At 43.1% G+C, this 22,571-nt stretch overlaps 1 protein-coding gene across 5 annotated transcripts in view; it reads right to left on the bottom strand.

The window, feature by feature from the left end:
- NEK11 (NIMA related kinase 11) overlaps positions 1-22,571 on the bottom strand; it is a 377,860-nt gene that overhangs the window by 192,732 nt on the left and 162,557 nt on the right. For all 5 annotated transcript variants that reach the window (XM_075587096.1, XM_075587095.1, XM_075587098.1 and 2 more), the window contains exons 7-8: positions 17,411-17,560; positions 17,240-17,318 (exon numbers count right to left, since the gene is read on the bottom strand). In XM_075587096.1, the coding sequence (XP_075443211.1) occupies positions 17,240-17,318; positions 17,411-17,560 (229 nt within the window). The remainder of the gene's footprint in view (positions 1-17,239; positions 17,319-17,410; positions 17,561-22,571) is intronic.

Below are 22,571 nucleotides of genomic sequence, written 5' to 3'. Positions count from 1 at the left end.
CGAGTGTCATCCCAGATATTAGGACCAATACAAACACATTCAACACAAAGGGCTCCTTTAGGTGCAATAATTGCAATATGTGTCGGTACATGAAACCCTCCAGATTTGTCTTTTCCCACAGCCCACATAGACGCTTCAACATTAACAACTTTATTGATTGTAACACATCCTTTGTGGTCTATGTAATAAGTTGTGGCTGTGGGAAGAGATATGTCGGAAGGACAACAAGGTCCCTCAAGACTAGAATACAAGAGCATTTTAGACTCATTAAGAGAGGAGACTTGGCGCACCCGGTCTCCAAGCACTTCATAGAATGCGCCAAGGGCGGCCCCGAAAGCTTTTCATTTATGGGAATTGAGAGAATTTTACCCAAAATGAGGGGCGGCGATTTGACACAACGCTTAGATTGTAGGGAATCATTCTGGATTTTCATGCTAAAAACCCGTTATCCAGATGGAATTAACATTGAATGGAGCATTAATCATTTTCTGAAATAATCCATGGTCAGATTTCTCTAGATAGTTATGTAGTGTGCATAGTCTCATCGCTCCAAGGTCATCGATGTGTAACATTAGGTGCATTAACCGTAACATTTTTGTGTCTTTGTATTTGACCAAGTAATCTATAATGTTCAAAGAATGTTTTGGACTGAAATTATTATGGGGGCAATTATCAGCAACTTAAGTCTAACCACATTCCCAATTATTGGATAAACTGAACAAGTGTTCATGTATGCAACTTTTCTCCTTACACAGTTTAAGAAAAATATATGTATTTTCCACTTATTAGTCATCCTTTGTTCTTCTGGAAGGCTGCTTATATGTTTTTAATATAGGTATAAGTTAGAATTTCACAATAATGTTATACTATGTTTGATTATATATGTATATCTTTTGTTTTTAAGGTCACAATCAATGTATGTTTTGTATAGGCGATGTGCAGTCTGCCCAATTTGGCCCCCAACATGAACAATGCATACACTTTAGAATATTGAGTTTTCCTATCCCTACTTCCCTCCTTTTTTTTCCAATCAATTTTCTCTTTTTTTCCCCTTTTTTTCTCTTTTTTTTCCTCTTTTTTCTTCTTGTTTTTCTCTCTTCTTTCTTTTCATCCCCCCAGCTCTTTTCTTTTCTTTTCTTTTCCCCCTTCTCTTTCCCCCCTCCCCTCCCCCCCTTTTTTCTTTCCCTTTTTTCTTTCTTTTCCTTCTTCCCCTCTCCCCCTCCCCCCTCCCCCCCTCCTTCTTTCCCTTCTCCCCCTCCCCCTCAACTCTATTTTCTCTTCTTTTATTTTCTCCCATCATTTATCTTTCTCTTTCCTTTCCTTCTCTCCCTTTTTCTTCTTTTCTACGTTTCTTTTGTTCTTTTTTCACTTACCCTTCCTTTTTCCCCCCTTTCCCCCTTCCCCCCCCCTCCCTACCCCTCCTCTTGTTTTTTCCCCCCCACTGCACTTTGGATAATTGATGTGAGTGTCATTATGTTTACAGGCATCTCCATCAACATCCTCATTATGTGGTGGGGTTTATACATTTTACCAGTCACCAACGGGCATGGGGACGCATGCGCGAGCACATAGTACTTTGTGGGCATTGCCCTAGTGATTTCTGACTGCTTCATGACATACTTTGCTCTGCGCATGCGCGTAACGAACGTGGCTAGCATGAGGCGCATCTCGCGAGATTTGGCCCTCCATTGCAGTGCGGTGCGTGTCACCGAGCTGGGTGTTTGGAGGCGGCTCTCCTGCGAGTGCCAACAGGTAATTAGCCATCCCCACATGCCTTAACAGATAGACACTAATTGTTTAAGCAGTTTAAGGGGCTTGAGGTTTGTTATTAGTGAGTTTTGGCGCCAAAATCGGCAGACTGTGCCCCTATATATACCTGATGTATACCATGTTGATACACTTCTTGATAAAGTGCAATTTGTCTGCACGAAACGCGTAGAAGGTTGCAGCCTTCTGTTTTTATGTTCACCCAATAAAGAAATATTTTTGCCAGACCTGCCATCACCCCCTTTTTTTTTGCTGTGCGTTGCACTAACCCATTTGCACTGGATTTCACACTACAGTGCGGCCTGATACATACATAATACCGGAAATAATAGCCGTGAAAAGATACTGTAAGGAGGAACTCGATGGAACTCTAATATCGCTTTTTAAAAACGTTGCTTTTTTACTTTTATACAGTCAGTATTACCAGCTTCACGCTTTTAAAAGTTTGCCACGCTATTCTTTTGGCAACACACTATAATTGTAAGCTTTATACAAAACCTTATACAGTATTATGCTATGTTTTCAGATTCAATTGTGGGGGGGGGGGGGGGTTATACTATTGAAAACATTCACCTTTTGCTAGGCTTGGTCTGCCTTGCATACTGTTTATGGAAATATCTCAGACACAAACCCATGTTATTTACAGTATGTACTGTAGTGCACCTTTATTTAAAACTGTTCAAATGATGTCTTTGAACTACAGTGTATTATCCTGCACACTCGGAATGGCAAAGTCGCACCTTCCCCCCTCACAAAGCATAGCAGAAGGGCATTCAACTGCTTATCGACACCTCCCCCAGAGCAATACAGGACATTCACACATTCTCATTCTTTTTCAGGTTGCATTACATTCTGTAGTCATTGAGAGAAGGGGGGGGGGGGCACTATGACAAACTCGCATGCGCAGAAATGTGCTGACGCATATGGGTTTCAATCAGGTTGCAATTAGGCATACACGCATGCACAGAAATGTTATAACACGCATATGTGTTTCAATCAGGTTCCAATTAAACATAAACGCATGCGCGTAATAAATATGTTACATTTTACATTCGGAAGAAGAAGCAAAAGAGATGTTGGATTTTAGTATTATTCCTTTTCCTTTATTTTCCTGTACAAATCCAACATTTAATTTGTTAAAAATACTTTTGTTCTGTGTGCTCATATTTTTATACTTATATAGTTAGAGGATTTGTGTATGGATAAGGAGCCTCAGAAAGGATTTCTTTCCCATGTACAGTTTACAGTATGAACTCGTAAAGTTAATCTTTACATTACAATTACACACACAAAGTACTGTATTGTACTGTACAGTAATAAAAGACAGGTTGAATTGCAATTAGATTTTTAAGACTACAACTCGCGATCGCCCACTTGAGTTTCTCGACGGTATTGCAGACAACGTTAAAATGCCATTTTCTGCACTTGATAAAAACACTAGTAAAAACACGCGTCTTAACGCGGTAAAGTTTGAGGAAATCACGCAGCACGACCTGGGTATGCCCAGGAATACAACCCGGTAAATGTTCGAATAACGGCCGCTTCATCTGTATAAACATGTATTTCAATATGCCGAACGCAATAATGTGGGTCACATTATTCTATGAGTTACGAGGAAAGAGTTATATAATATTTGTTACTTTGAGCTTTTTAGAGTTTTAAAGAAACTGTCCTCCCATCATAGATGGCAAGAAATTGATGAGTGGGACTTAAAGACATGCCTGGGGTGCGGGCTCATTTCAGAGTTTTTTAGATATACCTTATTAAGTGTGCCACGTAGGCTGTATAAGATTGTTATTACTGAACAAAATGTAGTTTGTCAAAGAACCATCAAAGTAAATTCTATACTGGCACACTCTTTTAGTCAGTATAAGTATTATAATTAATACAACTGCACTTTTAATGTTTCACTTTATTAAAAAGCAATAACATTGTAAGGATCCATCATTCGCGCCCTCGCCGGCGTGCTCCCTACCTGCCTAGACCTGCGATCGGGACTCCTGCCTCTTCTGCCTCCTGCAGCACATCTCATGGACCGTGAATGCCAGCGTTCCTTCTAGGGGCGCGCGCAGACCGCACTCGGCACTAAATGCAATTCCCGCTGGCCCCACCTCCAGGCTTCGCTCCCGCAGTGACGTCATCGTTGTGCAGCGCGCACCCGCTATGCATAGCACCTGCGCGCAAAAGCTTCCTTGTTCCTCTGTCTAAAGGGATACATGTGCTGTCTCCCTCAGCCAACCACAGCCAGGCATACTCCTGAGTATGCCCCTGTTCATTGGACTGTTCTGCCTTATATGCTCAGCCTGCCCTCTGGAACATTGGCTGAGCATAACCTTGTTTATGTGCGCTGTGTTCATTGCAGTTCTGCCTCCTGTCTGAGCTTTGCCTGTCTTGTCCTGAGTTGCCTGACCTTACTTGCTTTTGGATTGCGCACTTATCAGCTCTTGACCCGGCTTACCAACGACGATCTGTACCTCTCCGCTCTGGACCCCAGCTTACCCACCACAATCCGCACTCCTCCAATCTCGACTTGGGCAAAAGTACCTGCAACGACCCGTACCTCTCCAATCCAGACATCGGCAAGTATCACTGACCATCCTGATCTCTCCTACCCCGACCCAGCTACCTCGACCTAGCTACACTCCAGACGCGCCCTCGCGGCTGTGGGTTGGCATTTATCAAATCCCCACCTCGGCGGTCACGCCTTGTTTGTGGTGAGCGCATTGTTACAAACATATACAAAGAAGCCATTTATATAATTAAAAAAGTAAGGAAAAAAATATTCTTTTTAGTCTTTGAAATAAAATAGTGAAGATTGCCTCCCAATAATTGCTATGATTTGGCATCAGTATTGGCCCAACATGGGTTGTTTAAATAGTTTGGGGAAGTCTGTTAATAACTGAATTAACTCAATGTTAATGTTACTCCATTAACATCTCATTAAGTGCTAACGGGGATATTCAAAGCTCATTAATGAGGGTTTAAGTGCCATTGTAATGCTAAGACGGCCTGCCGATAGCTTTAAAGGACGCTCGTGCTAATGATATACAAAAGAGGTGTGGACCATCTCAACACATCCACAGCAGGCCGTTAAAGATGACGTGGGGCTTAATGCATTTTTTTTAGGTCATGGCTATACCTGGTGCTTCCAAGTAGCATTACATTCCTTGTCCAGGGTTCTGACATCTCATCTCAAAGTGAGGGAACCAACCTGATTGGGGGTGATAAGGGGGTGACCCTGTGTCCTTTGACAGTTCAAGAACAGTTTTTACAGGTGGAGCCCTGTACCTCTGATTGCTCTTATCTTTACTGGCCCTTTGACAGACAAGAGTGGACTACGGTTAGAGAAAATACTAATGGTCAAGAACTCCCCATTCAGAAACCCACATAAAAAACATGAGTCCACATTAGTTAGCAAAAAAAATAAAGCAGGCAAATGTTTCCTGTACAAATGATAACCATAGTAGTAAACCCCCCCCACCCCCCACCCCCTTCCCCTCCTCCCACACACACACACTCTCCCCCAGCAGAAGTCAATTTTGGTTTAACTCATGTAACATTAGCAACCGGGCCCCCAGAGCATATCCTGCTTTTTAGAAAAAAGTTTAAAAAAAAAAAAAAATTAAGTTGATTTTCTTAATCTTTAGCATCTGAGGTTACCATGGTAACTTCAGACTGCAGGGTGCACCAGGGAGAGCTCCTTTTATCCTGCCCGACATATAATATTTCAAACATTTATATCTACCAAACAGAGAGGCAGACTTTAAAAAAAAAAAAAAAAGAGCACCAGAAAAGGGCAAGAAGAGATCTCTGTAAAAATAAAAAATAAAAAACACACAACGTGGACTGTTGCTTTAAGGAAGTCAATTGCATTGTTAATGTACAGTAATGATCTGTATGGGTTTATAATGCATTCAGTGAGAAAGAAATTCTCATCTTGTTGCAATGCCGTTTCCCCATTATCTGTTTCGGGTATTATTGGCTGTCAGTGTGTCCAGACTTTTATGTATTACCCTTTGATTTCTCTGAAATGTGTCCCCTTGGACTATAAATACTATAAAAGACCAGGCTTCCACTAGATCCATGATGGTACCTGTCTGGTCCCAGGTATTAGAGATGTGATGCCGCTGACAAACTTGAAATACTGTGTTAGGCTGTGAAAAATTGCAGGCTGTTCTGTCAAAAATATATATTTATTTCCTCTTTTTGCTCTTGTTTCATTTCTCCTATTTGTCTATTGTCTTGAGATTTCATCAAGTTGTCAATGATTAATACATTTGGGCTAGGGGAAATTGTCCAGTGGCATGTGCTTTGGTAAACAAATAAAGCTCTATAAAAATCTCCCCCACATTCAAATTTTATTTTCCTTACTGTCTTGACTGAAGTTGATACCAACCCATCTGAGAGTAATTTGGACTAGACATGTGACAAAAAATCCAATCCCTGCCAAGTTGTCTAAATTCAGCACAGGAATATTGTGTCCCGTTATCACCGATGACTTCATCTGAAATGCCATGTCAGGGAAATATGCCCTTAGTATTTGCAATCACAGATGTGCTGCTAGTATTGATAAGTGGGAACATTTCTGGATACAAAAAAATATATAATTTGCGACAATTAAATAGTCCTTTGAGTTCCATTTGAATAAACCAGCACCTTCTCAGTCTCATAAACTCTATGTGAAACAGGACAGCGCTTCAGTGGCCCTGACATTTGCCATAGTGTTTATTTCAAGCATGGGAAATAGTTTTCTACCGCATTAGCAATGTCTTGATTAATCTGTGTTCAATACATCACTATTTGTGCACTTCTTTACTCCTAAAGTAATCTCATGGACCTTTTGCAGCATTTCTTTTAAAAGGCTCATCAGTACTACAATCTTACTGGCCTTGAAAATAACGCAGGTTTCTTACACTTGTAAAGCAATTTCCTTTTTCGGGTCACCCTTTTATTATAACATCTGTAAGAGTCCTTAGTGATTCATTCTTCTGGTTCTCATGTGATTCTTTGTCATCCATATTTAGCTATGGGATATACTTTACAATTAGATATGCATCTTGAGCCTCTGTTTCTGATGTCATCTCATTGTGCATTAATGGAGCAACTATTCTTGACAGTGATCTCGGCTGTAAACATTAATTTTCCTGACATATAGATTGCAACTAAATCATACTTCTGAAATGTTCTCATCATTCATGGAGTCCTTAAAGGGCCTTCATTTAGTGGTTTACCAAATAATGCAATCAGGGACTTGTGAACTGTTTCTATTTCCACCATTTGAAAATTAATATATTGATGAAATTATTCATAGACAAACAATATTCCAAAAAGCATCTTCTAAATCTGTGCATAACTGGTGTCTGCATAAATCAATGCGAAGCTCTAGTCCTAGGCACCAGGAAATCTGTCCGCTGCGCTAACTTCGGCTCTGACCTGGGGTCACAGTGCCTCGCCATTGCTACTCTCACACCCCCGCATTCCCCCTGCGGCGGAGGCAAGCTAGTCACTGAAAGCTAGAGATAGATGGGTTGGAGACCCCTCATCTAGAGGCAAAAGCCACGGATTTCCAATAATCATTATGCTTCTGGAGAATTACTGAACTCAGCCTGGATTGTGATGCTTGGACTGAAATAGCAGTCATTTAAGGCAGCGGTGCTCAAACTGAGGGGCGCAAGATTATTTAGGGGGGGGGCGCAGGCTGCGTGCGGGGAAACCTGGGGGCGAGCAGAGCTGTGCACGGGTGGCCAGAAGCTCCGTGCAGAGGCTGCTTCTCTGCTCTGTGTCTGTGTCAGAGGGGGCAGGGCCTTGCTGCGGGGCCTTCCCTGCACACAGACAAGCCCTTCTACTCCTGTCTGTTACCCGCCAGTTTTCAGCAGTACATGGAGGGACCTGAGCAGGCTTAGTTACTCCCTCCCCCCACCCAGTGTGTGTGTGTGTGTGTGTGTTTTTGAGTGTGTGGGGTTGAGTGTGTGTGGGGGGGGGTTGATTGTGTGTGTGGGGGGGGGGGTTGAGTGTGTGTGGGGGGGTTGAGATTGTGTGTGTGTGTGTGTGTGGGGGGCGGGTTTAGTATGTGTTTGGGGGGTGGTTGAGTTTGTGTGTGTGTGGGGGGGGTTGAGTATGTGTGTGTGTGGGGGGGGGTTGAATGTGTGTGTGTATGGGGGGGTTGAGTGTGTGTGGGGGGGTTGAGTTTGTGTGTGTGTGGGGGGGGGTTGAGTGTGTGTGTGTGGGGGGGGTGAGTGTGTGTGTGTGTTTGTGTGTGTGGTGATTGAGTATGTGTGTCTGTGTGTGTGTGTGTGCGGTCGAGTGTGTGTGTGTGTATGGTTGAGTATGTGAGATTATTTAGGCGGGGCGCGTGCGGCAAAACCTGGGTGCGCAGGTGAAAAAGATGTGCGCGGGCGGGCAGCCGAAGATGTGCGTGGGCGGGCAGCCGAAGATGTGCGCGGGCGGCCGAACAGGATAGTGCAGATGGCGGCCACGTGATTCGCCGGTACGGGGGAGGAGCACACGCAAGCGCTGTGAGGTCAAATGCCCCTCCTTCCGGTGTCTGCAATAGCGCTGTGTTCCTGCTCTCCTCCGCTGGCAACCTGCTTCGCTGCGATCCTCTGCAAGTGAAAGGGTAGGCTGCACCTATATCAATAATATTATGAATGTACAGAAATAATAATAAAAATGTGTAAACACTTGCTCGCTCCTGCTTGCAAAATTATGCAGGACACCCTGTGCTCATGCTAGGAGAGTTGGTGATGTCACCGCTCTCAGCGGCAGCGTGGACGCAGCCTAATTTTGCAAGAGCGAGCTGTTGAAGTATGTAAGTATTTAGACTGCGCTTATAGTGCCGGCGATGCGACGTCGCCCGAAAACAAATGCATTGTCACTGTCGCGTGCGCTTATAGTAAGCGCGACGAGGCAAAGCGATTTTTTAAAGCCGGCAATATTTGATTTTTCAGGGGCTGTCGCCTCATGTGACAGCCCCTGAACCAATCAATGGCCTGGTCGCCCGTGCCGCCACAAAGCGAAATACAACTTTCGCTAGCAGCAACGGGTGACGTCACGCGTCTCCGTCACGGGCACTAAACGCTCGGCCTTAGACATATTTGTATTTACATTGTATACCGTTTAATAAAGGTTTTTTTTTTCATGTAATTTTGATTACATCAGGCAGGGGGGGGGCGAGAAATTTCATGGATAAAAAGGGGGGGCTCGGCAAAAAAAGTTTGCTCACCCCTGATTTCCTGCACCAATTGTTCTTTTTAAAAAATCCTGTTATTCCTTCTGCTCTGGATGCCATAACCATTCATTTTTCGTTTCAAAGAGTGTCCTCAGTTGTGCTGTCTTTGCTGATAGATTAGAAAAACATTTTCCAAAGTAAATTAACCTTGCCCAGGAACTGCTGAATATTCTTCTCACTGTGGTCGAAGCATCATTTCAATAGCTGACACTTATTTGGCTGGTTTTATACCTTCATGGCAAACAACATCACCAATAACAATTAACCTCAAAAATACATTTCTTCGCATGTAATTTTAAGTTTACAGCAGTATTTGCTTTCAAGCCTTTCAAAGCTTTCAATCATACTCTTCTTTAGTTGAACCCCAAATAACATCCATGGAGGTGTTGAAACCCTGAATATGTTCCTAAATCATATGCATTGTTGTGTGATATACAGTTAGGTCAGGAAATAATTGGACACTGACACAATTTTCATAATTTTGGCTCTGTACGCCACCACAATGGATTTGAAATGAAACAACCGAGATGCCATAGAAGTGCAGACTTTCAGCTTTAATTCAAGTGGTTGAACAAAAATATTGTATGAAACGTTTAGGAATTGCAACCATTTTCATACACAGTCCCCTTATTTCAGGGGCTTAATGTAATTGGACAAATTAACACAATCATAAATAAAATGTTCATTTTTAATACTTTGTTGAGAATCCTTTGCCGGCAATGACTGCTTCAAGTCTGGAACGCATGGACATCACCAAACGCTGGGTTTCCTCCTTTGTGATGCTTTGCCAGGCCTTTACTGCAGCTGTCTTCAGTTGTTGTTTGTTCGTGGGTCTTTATGCCTTAAGTTTTGTCTTCAGCAAGTGAAATGCATGCTCGATCGGGTTGAGATCAGGTGATTGACTCGGCCATTGCATAATATTCCACTACTTTGCCTTAAAAAACTCCTGGGTTGCTTTCGCAGTATGTTTTGGGTCATTGTCCATCTGTAAAGTGAAGCACCCTCCAATCAACTTAGCTGAATTTGGCTGAATCTGAGCAGACAATATATCCCTATACACTTCAGAATTCATCCGGCTGCTTCTGTCTTCTGTCACATCATCAATAAACACTAGTGACCCAGTGCCATTGGAAGCCATGCATGCCCATGCCATCACACTGCCTCCACCGTGTTTTACAGATGATGTGGTATGCTTCAGATTATGAGCCGTTCCACGCCTTCTCCATACTTTTTTCTTCCCATCATTCTGGTACAGGTTGATCTTAGTTTCATCTGTCCAAAGAATGCTGTTCCAGAACTGGGCTGGCTTTTTTAAATATTGTTTGGCAAACCCTTTGTATTTGCTCTCGTGAAGTCTTCTCTTTATGGTAGACTTGGATAATGTTATGCCTACCTCCTGGAGAGTGTTCTTCACTTGACTGGATGTTGTGAAGGGGTTTTTCTTTACCATGGAAAGGATCCTACGATTATCCACCACTGTTGTCTTCCATGGACATCCAGGCCTTTTTGTGTTGCAGAGCTCACCAGTGCGTTCTTTTTTTTTCTCAGAATGTTCCAAACTGTTGATTTGGCCGCTCCTAATGTTCCTACTATCTCTCTGATGGATTTTCTTTTTTTTTCAGCCTAAGGCTGAGTCCCCTCTCCCGCTGTGCTCGCGCGCTCATGCGTGTGCACACGCTCTCCCAAGCGTTTTGCTTGGGGATACAAGGAAGAGATACTTTCGTGCTGAGAGCAGGGTCACATGACAAATGGGAAGTGAGAGGGGGTGTTTTACTCTCCTGTCACACACACACAACACAAACACTGAATTCAGCAGAGAGAAGTGGAAAGGAGGGGGAGGGGCAAATGGACTGAGAGGGGGGGCAAATGGACAGAGGAGGGGGGGAATGGACAGAGGGGGGCAAACGGACAGAAGGGGAAGCAAACGGACAGAGGGGGCAAACGGACAGAGTGGGCAAACGGACAGAGGAGGGTGCAAACAGACAGGGGGGGAACGGACAGAGGGGGGGGGAAACAGACAGGGGGGGGGGAAACAGACAGGGGGGGAAACGGGCAAAGGGGGGGAAACAGACAGGGGGCGGAACGGACAGGGAGGGGGAAACGAACAGGGGGGGAGAAACGGACAGAGGGGGGAGAAAAGGACAGAGGGGGGGGAAACGGACAGAGGGGGGGGAAATGGACAGAGGGGGGGGAAACAGACAGAGGGACGGCAAACGGACAGAGGGGGGGCAAACAGACAGAGGGGGGGCAAACGGAGTGCTGCTGTGTGGTGGGGGGGCAAACCGAGTGGTGTGATTGGGGAGAAGGGAGAGAGAAAGAGGGGGGGAGAAGGGAGAGAGGGGGGAGAGAAGGGGGAGAGAGAGGGGTTGAGAAGGGAGAGAGAGGGGGGGAGAAGGGAAAGAGAGGAGAAAGGTGAGAGAGAGGGGAGAGAAAGCAAGGGGGGAGAGAGAGGGGAGCCAGGAGAGAGAGCGCGAGTGGGGGGCAGGGGAGAGAGAGCGTAGGGGAGGGAGAGAGTGCAGGGGGGCGTAGGGAGAGAGAGCGCAGGGGGGGAGAGAGAGAGAGCGCAGGGGGGGTGGGAGAGAGGGGGGATGGCCGGGAGAGAGGGGGGGCTGGGAGAGAGAGCGCAGGGGGGAGAGAGAGAGAGAGAGCAATGGGGGGAGAGAGAGCAATGGGGGGGAGAGAGAGATCAATGGGGGGAGAGAGATGAGATGAGGGGGGAGAGAGATATATATAGAGAGAGAGAGATATACACAGAAACAGACAGCCCCTATACAGCCAATGATACACCCCCTCCCGTAATAGCCACGCCCCCCCCGCTCCTGCTCTAAAAATGTTGCAGGACAGCGATCGCTCATGCTTGGTGAGCTGGTGACATCACCGCTCTCCAAGCATGAGCGAGCTCAGCGGTAGCGGGGCCGCAGCCTAAGGATGCCCTGTTTCCCTTGCATTGAGTGCTCCTTTGACCGCATGTTGTGGGTTCACAGCAACAGCTTCCAAAATGTGAATGCCACACCTGGAATCAACTCCAGACCTTTTACCTGCTTAATTGATGATGAAATAACGAAGGAATAGTCCACACCTGTCCGTGAAACAGCTTTTGAGTCAATTGTCCAATTACTTTTAGTCCCTTGAAAAAGAGAGTGATACATATTAAAGAGATGTAATTCCTAAACCCTTCCTCCAATTTGGATGTGAATACCCTCAAATTAAAGCTGATAGACTGCACTTTAAGCCCATATTCATTACTTAACTGTAACTTGAATTTATTTTGGTACACAGCCCAAATAACAAAACTTGTATCAGTGTCCAATTATTTCCGGACCTAACTGTATCTCTGGTGCTGAAGCTATGCCAAAAAGATAAGTGTAAGAATCAGTATCTTCCAAATGGGATATTAAAGGTACATATTATTGAACTTTCATTTGTCAAAATCCAGAAGACGCATGCAATTTACGGAAAAAGTGTGCATTTGTATACGGAGCAATAATCTTTTCTCTGCTTGGCTATTCGAAGTGTTCCCTTTTTTTTAAGCTTTATTAAGATCTCTAGGATCTTTCCACTAAAACTAGACAGCTCAAACAGTCCATTGGTTCCTCAATTTCTTGCGTTGCATGTTCCACCCTTCCACACTTGCTACCTCTGCCTTATAGTTATCATGTAGAATAGGTGTAGCCAACTCCAGCCCTCAAGGGCCACCAAGATGTCAGGTTTTAAGGATATCCCTGCTTCAGCACAGGTGGCTCAATTAGGGTCAACTGAGCCACTGATTGAGCCACCGATTGAGCCACCTGTACTGAAGCAGGGATATCCCCAATACCTGGCCTGGTGGTCCTTGAGGACTGGAGTTGGCCACCCCTGATTTGGAGCAAAGGGCACATGTCGACAAGGATGTATGACAAGTAGGACTTGCCTGTTTATCTGAATTGTATGCTTGCCTGGCAACCATCTAAGCCCTGGAAACAAGTACCGAAATGTAAAACGAGAGCCTCATAAATAGGTTCAGTGGGTTCTTGTATTGAAAGTACCCGCTTTACCAAATCTAAGTTTCACCCAGGCAGCGAGGCTTAACATGTGTATAACATCTTTAGGCAACACAATAAATGGAAGCTGGTACACTTTTTTTAAAATTTAATAATGCCTGCAATACATCTTCCCTTTAATGGTATTTCTGTTCCAGAATAACCTGTTTGCAGCACATGTACTGTATCTATAATTCCTGAGACAGATTGTGTTCAACAGCATGCATTGTTTGCATCTGAAATTTACAGCCCTTTGGAAAATGCAAAAGGCTACACATTGCTTTGGAGCAATGGTGCCAGCCATTACCACACTTCCCAAATAACTTTCAATACTCTGGTTTAGCCACAGAACCCTTTGTTAACCAGTATTGCTGACCTGAGAAAGAGAGAAACACTCTCGAAAGCTTGTCCTATTATTTCAATTGTTAGTCCAAATAAAAAAAGGTATCACCTAATACTGAAGTGCTCATTTATTCTGCACTATCGCAACTGGACTAACACAGCTATTTCCGTTTATATATATATACATATAAAACAAAAGGGGACAGCGCAGGCTCCATAGTGTAAAACAGTACAGGTTTATTAATCACGAGCTAAAATAAAAAACTCACAGCAATGAGATAGGACATGCGCATCAAACAAGAACACCAAAGGTCATGCTGTTAGTGAGGAACAGTAGTCTCATGGCTGCAGTGTGTAAATCTTTCTCTATGCCGCCGGGTGTCTCTGTCGTGATGTGCGTCCACTTCCGCCGCCCCCCCCCCCCCCGGCTAAAACAGCTCACGATCCTTTCGTTCTGCAGCACCACAGTTTCCTTCCAATCCAGCAATTGCTCAATGAGCTAAACACCTGGTGCTAGTAGATAGCGCCCTTACGCGTTTCGTCGCGAGTGTACCGGCGACTTCATTCATCATACACAGTATATATATTTCCCCTTAATATGTGCATCAATACAATCCACACAATGATAAGAAATTAGCTAAATTGCTGATCGATCCCTTCTCCTGTGGTCGATAAGCGGGGTTGACTAAATCCCTGTCAGTGTAGCAGGAGAGGACCAAAGATGCAAAGTTTTGTGGGGAAGATCATGTGACCAGACAGTCACTAGATACATTTGGTGCACTGCTAGAGAGAGGGCTGGGCTCAAAAAGGGGTGTGCCAGACCTGTTTCTGAAGAGGAAGGGGATGTGACTTTGTAAGTGGTTGCTATAGAAACAAAAAATGCTTGTTACATTATAATACATTAAAAATGTAATTCAAGGTTGTTTTTTTGTTTCGTTTTTTCTTAGTACAGAACTGATTTATTTTAAAAAATACACCTGTAGGGTATTTCTTGGTCTGCAGCTTTAAGGCATGGCTAACCCCTTCTGGTGAATTTAGCTCTTTTGCTTGTGCTTTTACACTTTCTGCTGCCCTGCATATCTGGAGGCATTATCTAAGGCAGGGGTGTGAGATTATCTGCAGGGGGCACGGGGTTTACAGAGGCCCCACGCGACTTCCCGAAGGCACTTAAATTAAATGCCAGGGAAGCGGCGAAGGCCTCTGTAAACCTCACTTAATTGGTTCAGCCGGCTTTTGGAGACGCGTCACCATGGCAACGCGGTGTCAAATGATGCTGCGGGGTCATGTGACATCGCATTTCTATGGCAACGTGACGTCATGACACCCAGACGCTGGGAACCAAGGTAAGGGGAGGGTGTGCGGAGAGGAGGACAGCCAGCAGGGGGGCGCAGGGGAAAAAGATTGCGCTCCCCTGATCTACGGCTAGATATGCTTCACACAGAAGCCTCTCTTGAAACACATTTTCTTTGATGCCACAAATGATTCGGTCTCTGATCAGAGACACTGTCAGTTCAGCAAGTCCTACCGAGTTTCAGTAATTCAGTGACATGGATTCATCATTTTTTTTTTCATGCATGTAAAATTTGTCTCATTCCTTTTTGGCATATAATATTCCTCAAATTTGTTAAGTATCTCACTTAACTTTATACTTTTACCTTCTCCAAACTGAAAATGATTGTAAATATCCAATGCTTCCTTCCGCACAATATGTAAAAGAAATATTGATGATTTAAAGTTATCATATTTCTCTTCGGCTCATACGGCCAGCGAATACAGGTCAAATCTGTGCCTCAACTGTTTCCAGTTCTCTGCAACATTGGCAGATACCGTAAGTGCAGGGTCAGTGGGGGCTGCAATGTACAGTATCCATTACTTACATTAGAACAGCCTTTGTGTCCCTGCAGTTTACTGCTTACAGTAACTTGCTCTGTCTGTCTTTTACTTGGGGCACTGAAAACAACAGCAAGGTAATCTCAACTCCTTCTTATTCAGCATTTGTTGCACAATGTAATGTTATTTGTGGCTTTAGAAGTATTTGAATGAGTGGCAAATGGTTTAATAATAAGCAACAGCCATGTTGCAGTTTCTTCCTGTTTCTGGCATTCTGCTTGATTCACATGACAACTCCCTATGCCTCACTGCTAGGGTTTGTCTCTAAATTTCTTATTAACGCGGCAGTCCAAGCGGCCGTTCCCCCATCCCCCTCCCCATCCATTTTTGTTTATTTTTGTCCATTGATTTGAGGCTGGGGGTGTCCGGAGATGAACCGCGTTAACTTCAGCTCCGGTGACCCCATGGTTCCCCGGATACTTAACTACGTAGAGGGTGCTGGTGGCCGCACCGGCTCGCTAGCTGGGTCGATGTATTAGCGGATTTCAAAGTTCCCGCGTCCTGTGGGCCAATTGAAAGCCGTGACATCAGCCGGTGCGGCTTCCTATTGGCCCATGTGATGCGGGAGCTTCAAACTTTGCTGAGATATCGTCACCACCTTTGGAGGTCTGTATCTTGGGAAGTAAGCGGTCCCCGGAGCTGAAAATAATGGGGTTATGTAAAACAAAATTGAAAAAGAAAAAAACAGGCCGCTTGGATTGCTTCTTTAATACCAATATCCAATAGGGGGACCAGGGCCGGCTGGGAGCTTTGCGGGGCTCGGTGCAGCGGGGTTTTGGCAGGGCCTCTTACTTTCTCCAGAGCAGCTTCTCCTCTTGCAACGTCACAGCGTCATGTGAAGTCGCACTGTCATGGCGACGCACCGTCACAAGATTGCAGAAGGAAATGCTGTCCCCGGAGAGAAGGTTAGAGACAGTTACAGAGGCCTGGCACTCTCCTCCGACAACCAGTATTAATGTTGTGGGGAAGAGCGTGGGGCCTCTGTAACCATGGGGATAGCTAGGTGCAGTGGCACCGAAGGAACCGGCATCAAGCTGGCCCATATAGGGACCATCTATAAATTATATGTACTGTACACAATGTACATATTTTCATAGTTATGTTGGTTACATAATGCATTTTTTTTTCATGAACAAACAGAGGCATTGAAAATCAAGTTTCTAAGGGGAAAAATTACCATAGTGTTATTGTCAAGAATGCTGGTGAAAAACTGGAATACATTTTATTGCACTTGAACAAGCTTTACGGTAGCCACAGATGTTAACTAATATAAATCCTCCCCAGTGTTGGGTTTAGTTATCACAAATTTTGCAATTACAGAGAGCAAACACAATGCTTATTTGTATTAATTTAATTCAGTTAATTAATCCAAAACACAAAACCAATTTAATATTAAATGAAAAATATGGGCTCAGCAAATGTACACACATTAATCAGATTCCTGTCAATGCTTTGAAATGTTGCATGTTCTCATGTTCAGACATGTTTCTTATTGATTTCTACAGCAATTATTTAACCTGCTCAGGACCTCTACATCCTTATTGAGAAGGCATTCGAGTGTTTAATAAGGGCCATTGTAGAACAAGTGAGAAAAAAAAAAAGATTTAATCTATTCATTTGCCAGGTTGAATAATAACACGCATTGCAAGATGTGTATCAGTGTTCTCCATGACCAGAAAGAAAATGTTCTAAAATTATGAAATATGAAACTTATATTTGAAGCGTTTACACAGCATAAACCCAGTTTGCATGTTTTCATCAATATGTACACAAAGTAAGTTATGGTGAGTAAAAAAATGACAAAAGTCCCCCACTGAGCAGCAAATAAAAATACCCTTTGAGACACAAACCTGACTCACCGCATTATCTCATAGCATACAATGCTTCAGCTGCAGTCAGGGATTCTGGGTAATATGCAAATGAGTGGGGGTTTTATTCGCAAACACAAAAGTCTCTTAAAACAAAACAAACATGTTTAATTGTATCACTGTACCTGTAGTTGTTCACCGATATATGGAACTTGAAGAATTTCCCCAGCTCCCGGACGAAGTAAAGGGTCTTTGTTCAGCATCCTGAAATATGCAAGTAGTCTTAGCTGTATGTGGGATCTTTTCTGGCACAAAGAAAATCATACAGGACTGGGAAGTCACAAGTTACAAAATACCTGTTCATTAGCAAATTAAGGTCGCTTGAATAACGGTCTGGCAAAGATGGCGTTTCACCTTCCACAATTTTTATAACAACCGACAAGAAATTGTATTCAGTGAATGCATGTTCTAAGCAGCACATCTCATAAAGAATACAAGCCAGGGACCTGCAGTAAGAAGAAATCAAAAAAGGTTAACTGACAGAGTATGTAATGCTGGACATAGAATTTTGCAGGTCAAATGAGTCACTACCAGCAGAGTTTACAATCTTATTTTAGTGAGCGAGGTCCAGTTAAAGTGACTTGCCCAATCACACAAAGAAAATTTGTACTAGGATTTGAACTAGGTTCACTAGCTTCAAAAGCAGTGATATTACCACTGAGCTACAGTAATCCTTCAGCCCCTCCAATGTAGATATTAACAGAGTTAAGATATTATCTACATCTTGGTATTGGACTAAGATATTTCTAATGTTTTGATAGACTATTATCAAAGATAACTGCCTAATCTGTAGGGCCTCCTGCAGATCTGTAATGTTTCTGTTTAAATGTAATCATTGTTATTACTATTTTGCTTTGAATAAAGATGTGTAATTAAAAAAAAAGGACATTGATTTGCCATGAGTAATCTAGTGCTGTTAAGTATTCCCTCCCATGATAATGAAAATATGTTATGCATAGAAGGTAATGGATAAAGGCAATTACATACCACAAATGTAATTAAATAAATATAAAAAAACAACGTCTACACACCAAAATCTAATTATATAAATATGTTATACAGCATGCGATTACAAAATACTGTAGGTTCTATACCAAACTTTCACACTGTTCAGTTCCATAGCAATGGATGGGACAAAACACGAAGTACTAGTTCAGATGTAGCAAGTCTTAATGCCTTCGGTGCTTCGGTTGTTGACGTGGTTGTAATGGTTGCGGCACTGAAGGATTAACGCTGTGGTGTGTCCCATTGAGGAGCATGGACCCCCCCGCAGCACGATTGCAGCAGACGCTGTCCCCAGCACTGCAGACTGTTGCATGTTCGTCCTGCGGCGCTGGTGACAGCAAGTCTTGCTACTGTACATCTGTATATAAAGATTTCTTTGATTAAGGATGTAGTGAAATTATATACATTCATTTGATGACTTTCTTTGTGCATGTGGATGACATTTTGCATTACCCATAGATGGATATTGTTTCTATTTCTGCAATATATATTTGGTATTTGATATACAGGATTAATGGCACTATAATGTCAACTACTATAAGAGGAAAGAGACCTGGGAGACAGTATTTCATCTGACTTAACAAGAGGCAAGTAATGTCACAAAGCCATTGGGAAAGTCAGCAGTTTGTATAGGGAGAGATCTATAAGCAGAGGAAAGAGAGAGGTAGTGCTGTCACTTTATAGATCATTGGTAAGGCCTCACGTACAGTGCTCTGTTCAGTTTTGGATAGCATATCTCCAGAAGTACATAAATTGGAGACGGTGAAAAGAGGGACTACTAAATGGTGTATGATCTATAGCGTAAGACATCAGGAAAGACTAAATGACCTTAATACAACTTAACTTAGAAGAGGAAAGAAGGGAGATTGGAGATATGAATAAAAACTTGCAAATACTCTCCATAAAGGGTTTTAACAAAGCATAGGAGGGAAGCATAATTCAGCAAAAGAGAAGCGCTAGAAGCACAGGCTACGGTGCTGAAGCTGGGGGTGGCAGGCACAGGTGAAATGTGAGGAAGTACGTCTTCAAGGGTGGTGGATTCATGGAACAACAGAGGTGGTAGAGGCTAATACAGTAAGGAAATGCTAAATTGCTTGGGATAGACATAAGGCTGCCATAAATATGAATCAAAGTCAAGGATCAAATAGGGTCTGAGGTGTTCCAGCAGATAGGAAATGGGAAAACTGGTAGGTGGGTCAAGTGGTTCTTATCTGCTGTCAAATTCTTTGTTTCTATAGCCGGACAACACTGACCACTAAAAAGATTACAGCTCAAATGTACTAAACAGTGCTAATCTTAGGATCAAAGTGTACTAATGGCAGTGACTTATTTAAGGGGTTAACACTGACTGTAGTGTCAATTAATATATGCTAACTACCCAATAGGTAGCTTGTTGAATTAGTTAGTTATATTTTCTAAATGGTTGCTATCTCATAAGTCAAACTCAAGTAGTCCATAAACCCTCATTAAAGCTAAATATTACATTTTAACCCCTTCAGTGCCTGAAAGGTTTGCAACTTTTTGCAGTTCCATCAAGAACTAAAGTGGCAAAAAATAAATAAGCATAACGTCTTGTTTATTTTTTTATTTATTTTTTTACATCTTATTGTTTTTCTTGGCAGTGTTAACCCTTTGGGTGCAGAAGGTGCTGCAGCACCAGAGTATCACAGCCCCTGCGGCATTTCATGATCATGTGACCCGCTCCTCCGAGTCACCAATTGCGGAACGAGTTCCCCTCTTCCATTCCACAGCAGGCTCCTGAGGAGGGCTGAACGCGATATACCCGTGAAAACGAGCAAATGGGATTAACGCGGCGGTGGTCCAAATCATATGCAGGGACCTCCGCAGAGCTAGTCCTCACGGGCCGCTTTCTGGGCCGCGGGTGCCCTGCGGTCCGGTGGCCGCAAATGTTCACGGCCACGAAAACAGCAAGTCTGGACACATCTGTATGACTACAACATCATGCAGCCCTTGGAGTGCCAGGCCCCATAACGTACAAGCTACATCAAGGGGCAACCACATGGCTAATTAGATTGTAAGAGCTTCGGAGCAGGGACTCCTTTTCCTAAATGTCACTTTTATGTCTAAAGCACTTATTCCCATGATGTGTTATTTATATTATTTGTTATTCATATGATTATGTCACGTGTATTACTGCTGTGAAGCGCTATGTACATTAATGGCGCTATATAAATAAAGATATACATACATACATACATACATACATCTGTTACTGAAAGTGAATGTTCAATGTTTTTTCATTATATCTGCTGTAGCTACATATGTTAAATGCTTAGAAGTAGAAACAGCTTCAGGAAGCTCTTGAAGTGCAACTTTCAGAAAGAGTACTTTTATTCTTATGTTTGCTTCAGTATTTTTGAAAGGATTATTACTTTAGAAACATATAAGAACGCATGGATGTTTCGCTGATCACACTATGGTTGAACGAGGTTCCCTTATTCATTGCTCTTCGGCGGTGCGTTGCAGGAGGCCTCTTCGGCAGCAAAGTTAAACTGAGAGCACAATTTTAGAAACAGCATAAACTAAGATGCACAAAAGAGATGGGTTGCCCCTGGTTTCTCTACCACTAGAGTTTTTTTAAATACAGGCAGTCCTCGGTTATCCAACACAATGCGTTACTCAAAATGGCGTTGGATAGCGAAACGTCTTAAAGCGAAACACGTTTTCCCATAGGAACACTGTTTAAATGAAAGGTTCCGTTCCTGAAGGCATTTTTAATGCTAAAATACACAAAATATTTTACTCAGGCAATAAGATATGCAGCACACACATACATTATATAGTGTATATACTGTATTATATATATAATATAACATAATATATCATGTAATTTAATAAAATAATATATTATATAGTATAATATCATATTATATTATATGATATATATATTATATACACATAAACAACTTTGCAAAGCATCGTAAGAGCGTTGGATAAGCCGTTTTGACGTTGTAAAAATGAATATAGGTATGCATTGCATAGCGTTGGATAAGCCATTCGTTGTAAAGCGAAGCGTTGTAAAACGAGGCCTGCCTTTAGTTGACTTCACTAGCAAGAATGGACATCAATGAAAAGGACAAATGGGGCAGCCGGCACTCCCAATACCATGAACAGTTTGCGGTGCATGTCCTATACCAATAGTAAGAGAAAAGTAATCCACTCCAGCAGGAACAGACACAAGACAGCACTCAAAGGTAAGTAAGAAAACTTGTATTAAAAAAAAAACACATAGCACAAACATGACCAACGTTTCTGTCCTCGTGGGACCTTCCTCAGGGTGGTGCTTGAGACAAATGGCCAGTGGATCCCTTAAATACCCCCATACCCCCACCAAAATGACTCAACCAGAGTAGCTGATTGGCCGTGCATCAAGTCCCATGATCAGACCCAAAGTCACTGATGTATCACTATGCTCGTCATCAGCACAGCTGCATGATCCACAGGGATCAAAGTTGTGTATGCAGTACCATCAGGCCGCCACTAATTGTGTATGCAGTACCATCAGGCCGCCACTGCGAGGGAAGAGAGCGTCCTCCGTAACCATGGTGCTGTGCTGCTGGAGACAGTGACGCCGTGGTCCATCGAAGAGGACTCAACGACTTAGCTATATGCACATGCACGGCCCCGTCACCACATAAGTAGGCAGCGCGGCATCTCACACAGTGGGGAGACACGCGATCGATCCCTCACATCCTGGCAATCATGATGGTGGATATAGTATCTAACTGCACATCCATGGGAACACTCATATAGAAATAAGGTGCAGTAATAACCGGGACATCAGGGGGATCTCCATGGGTACTATGAAATGACAGAAAGTGAGAAACAAACGTGAAAAAAAGGATAAGGAGAAATAAAAGCAGAGCATAATTCCTTATCGCTGCAGGCATTAATAAAAAGATTATTATTACAACACTATGTGATCATCAGGCCATTGGATATACAAAATGGCTACAAGGACCCTGAGTTAATCAAAACCAGGGGAAGGAAATGGAAACAAAAAGCTATGTATACATAGTAAAACACTGACAGTGAAAGACACATTAATAACAGGAGGAAGAGAGGGAGGGAAGGAAAGGCGAGAACATAGAGGGGGAGGGAAGGATAAGTAGGGAAGGAATGAGGAAGGAGGGAAGTAGGAAATGGGGAAAGAAACACATACAGCCGAGGGCAATCAGCCCGCCCAAATAAGTAACGCACTGTTATTAAAAAAAAGCACCCAAGCTTGAAATCCTTATCGAGACGCTTTGGGGTCATTGTATTGAGCTCAAAAATGAGTCTTGCTTCCATTGTCGCAAGGTTGTGTTTGAATTTCTTAAAATGTCTTGCAACCGGTTGTAGTTTTTGGTTATCACTGTCACCCACTTCCGATAATGCCTTCCTGATGACAGTGATGACCAAAAACATTTTAAGAAATTCAAACACAAACTT

Source organism: Ascaphus truei, chromosome 2, assembly GCF_040206685.1.
Source record: "Ascaphus truei isolate aAscTru1 chromosome 2, aAscTru1.hap1, whole genome shotgun sequence".
Taxonomy (NCBI): Eukaryota; Metazoa; Chordata; class Amphibia; order Anura; family Ascaphidae; genus Ascaphus; species Ascaphus truei.
The sequence above is the reverse complement of the archived record's forward strand: the minus strand, read 5'-3'. Positions and strand labels throughout refer to the sequence as shown.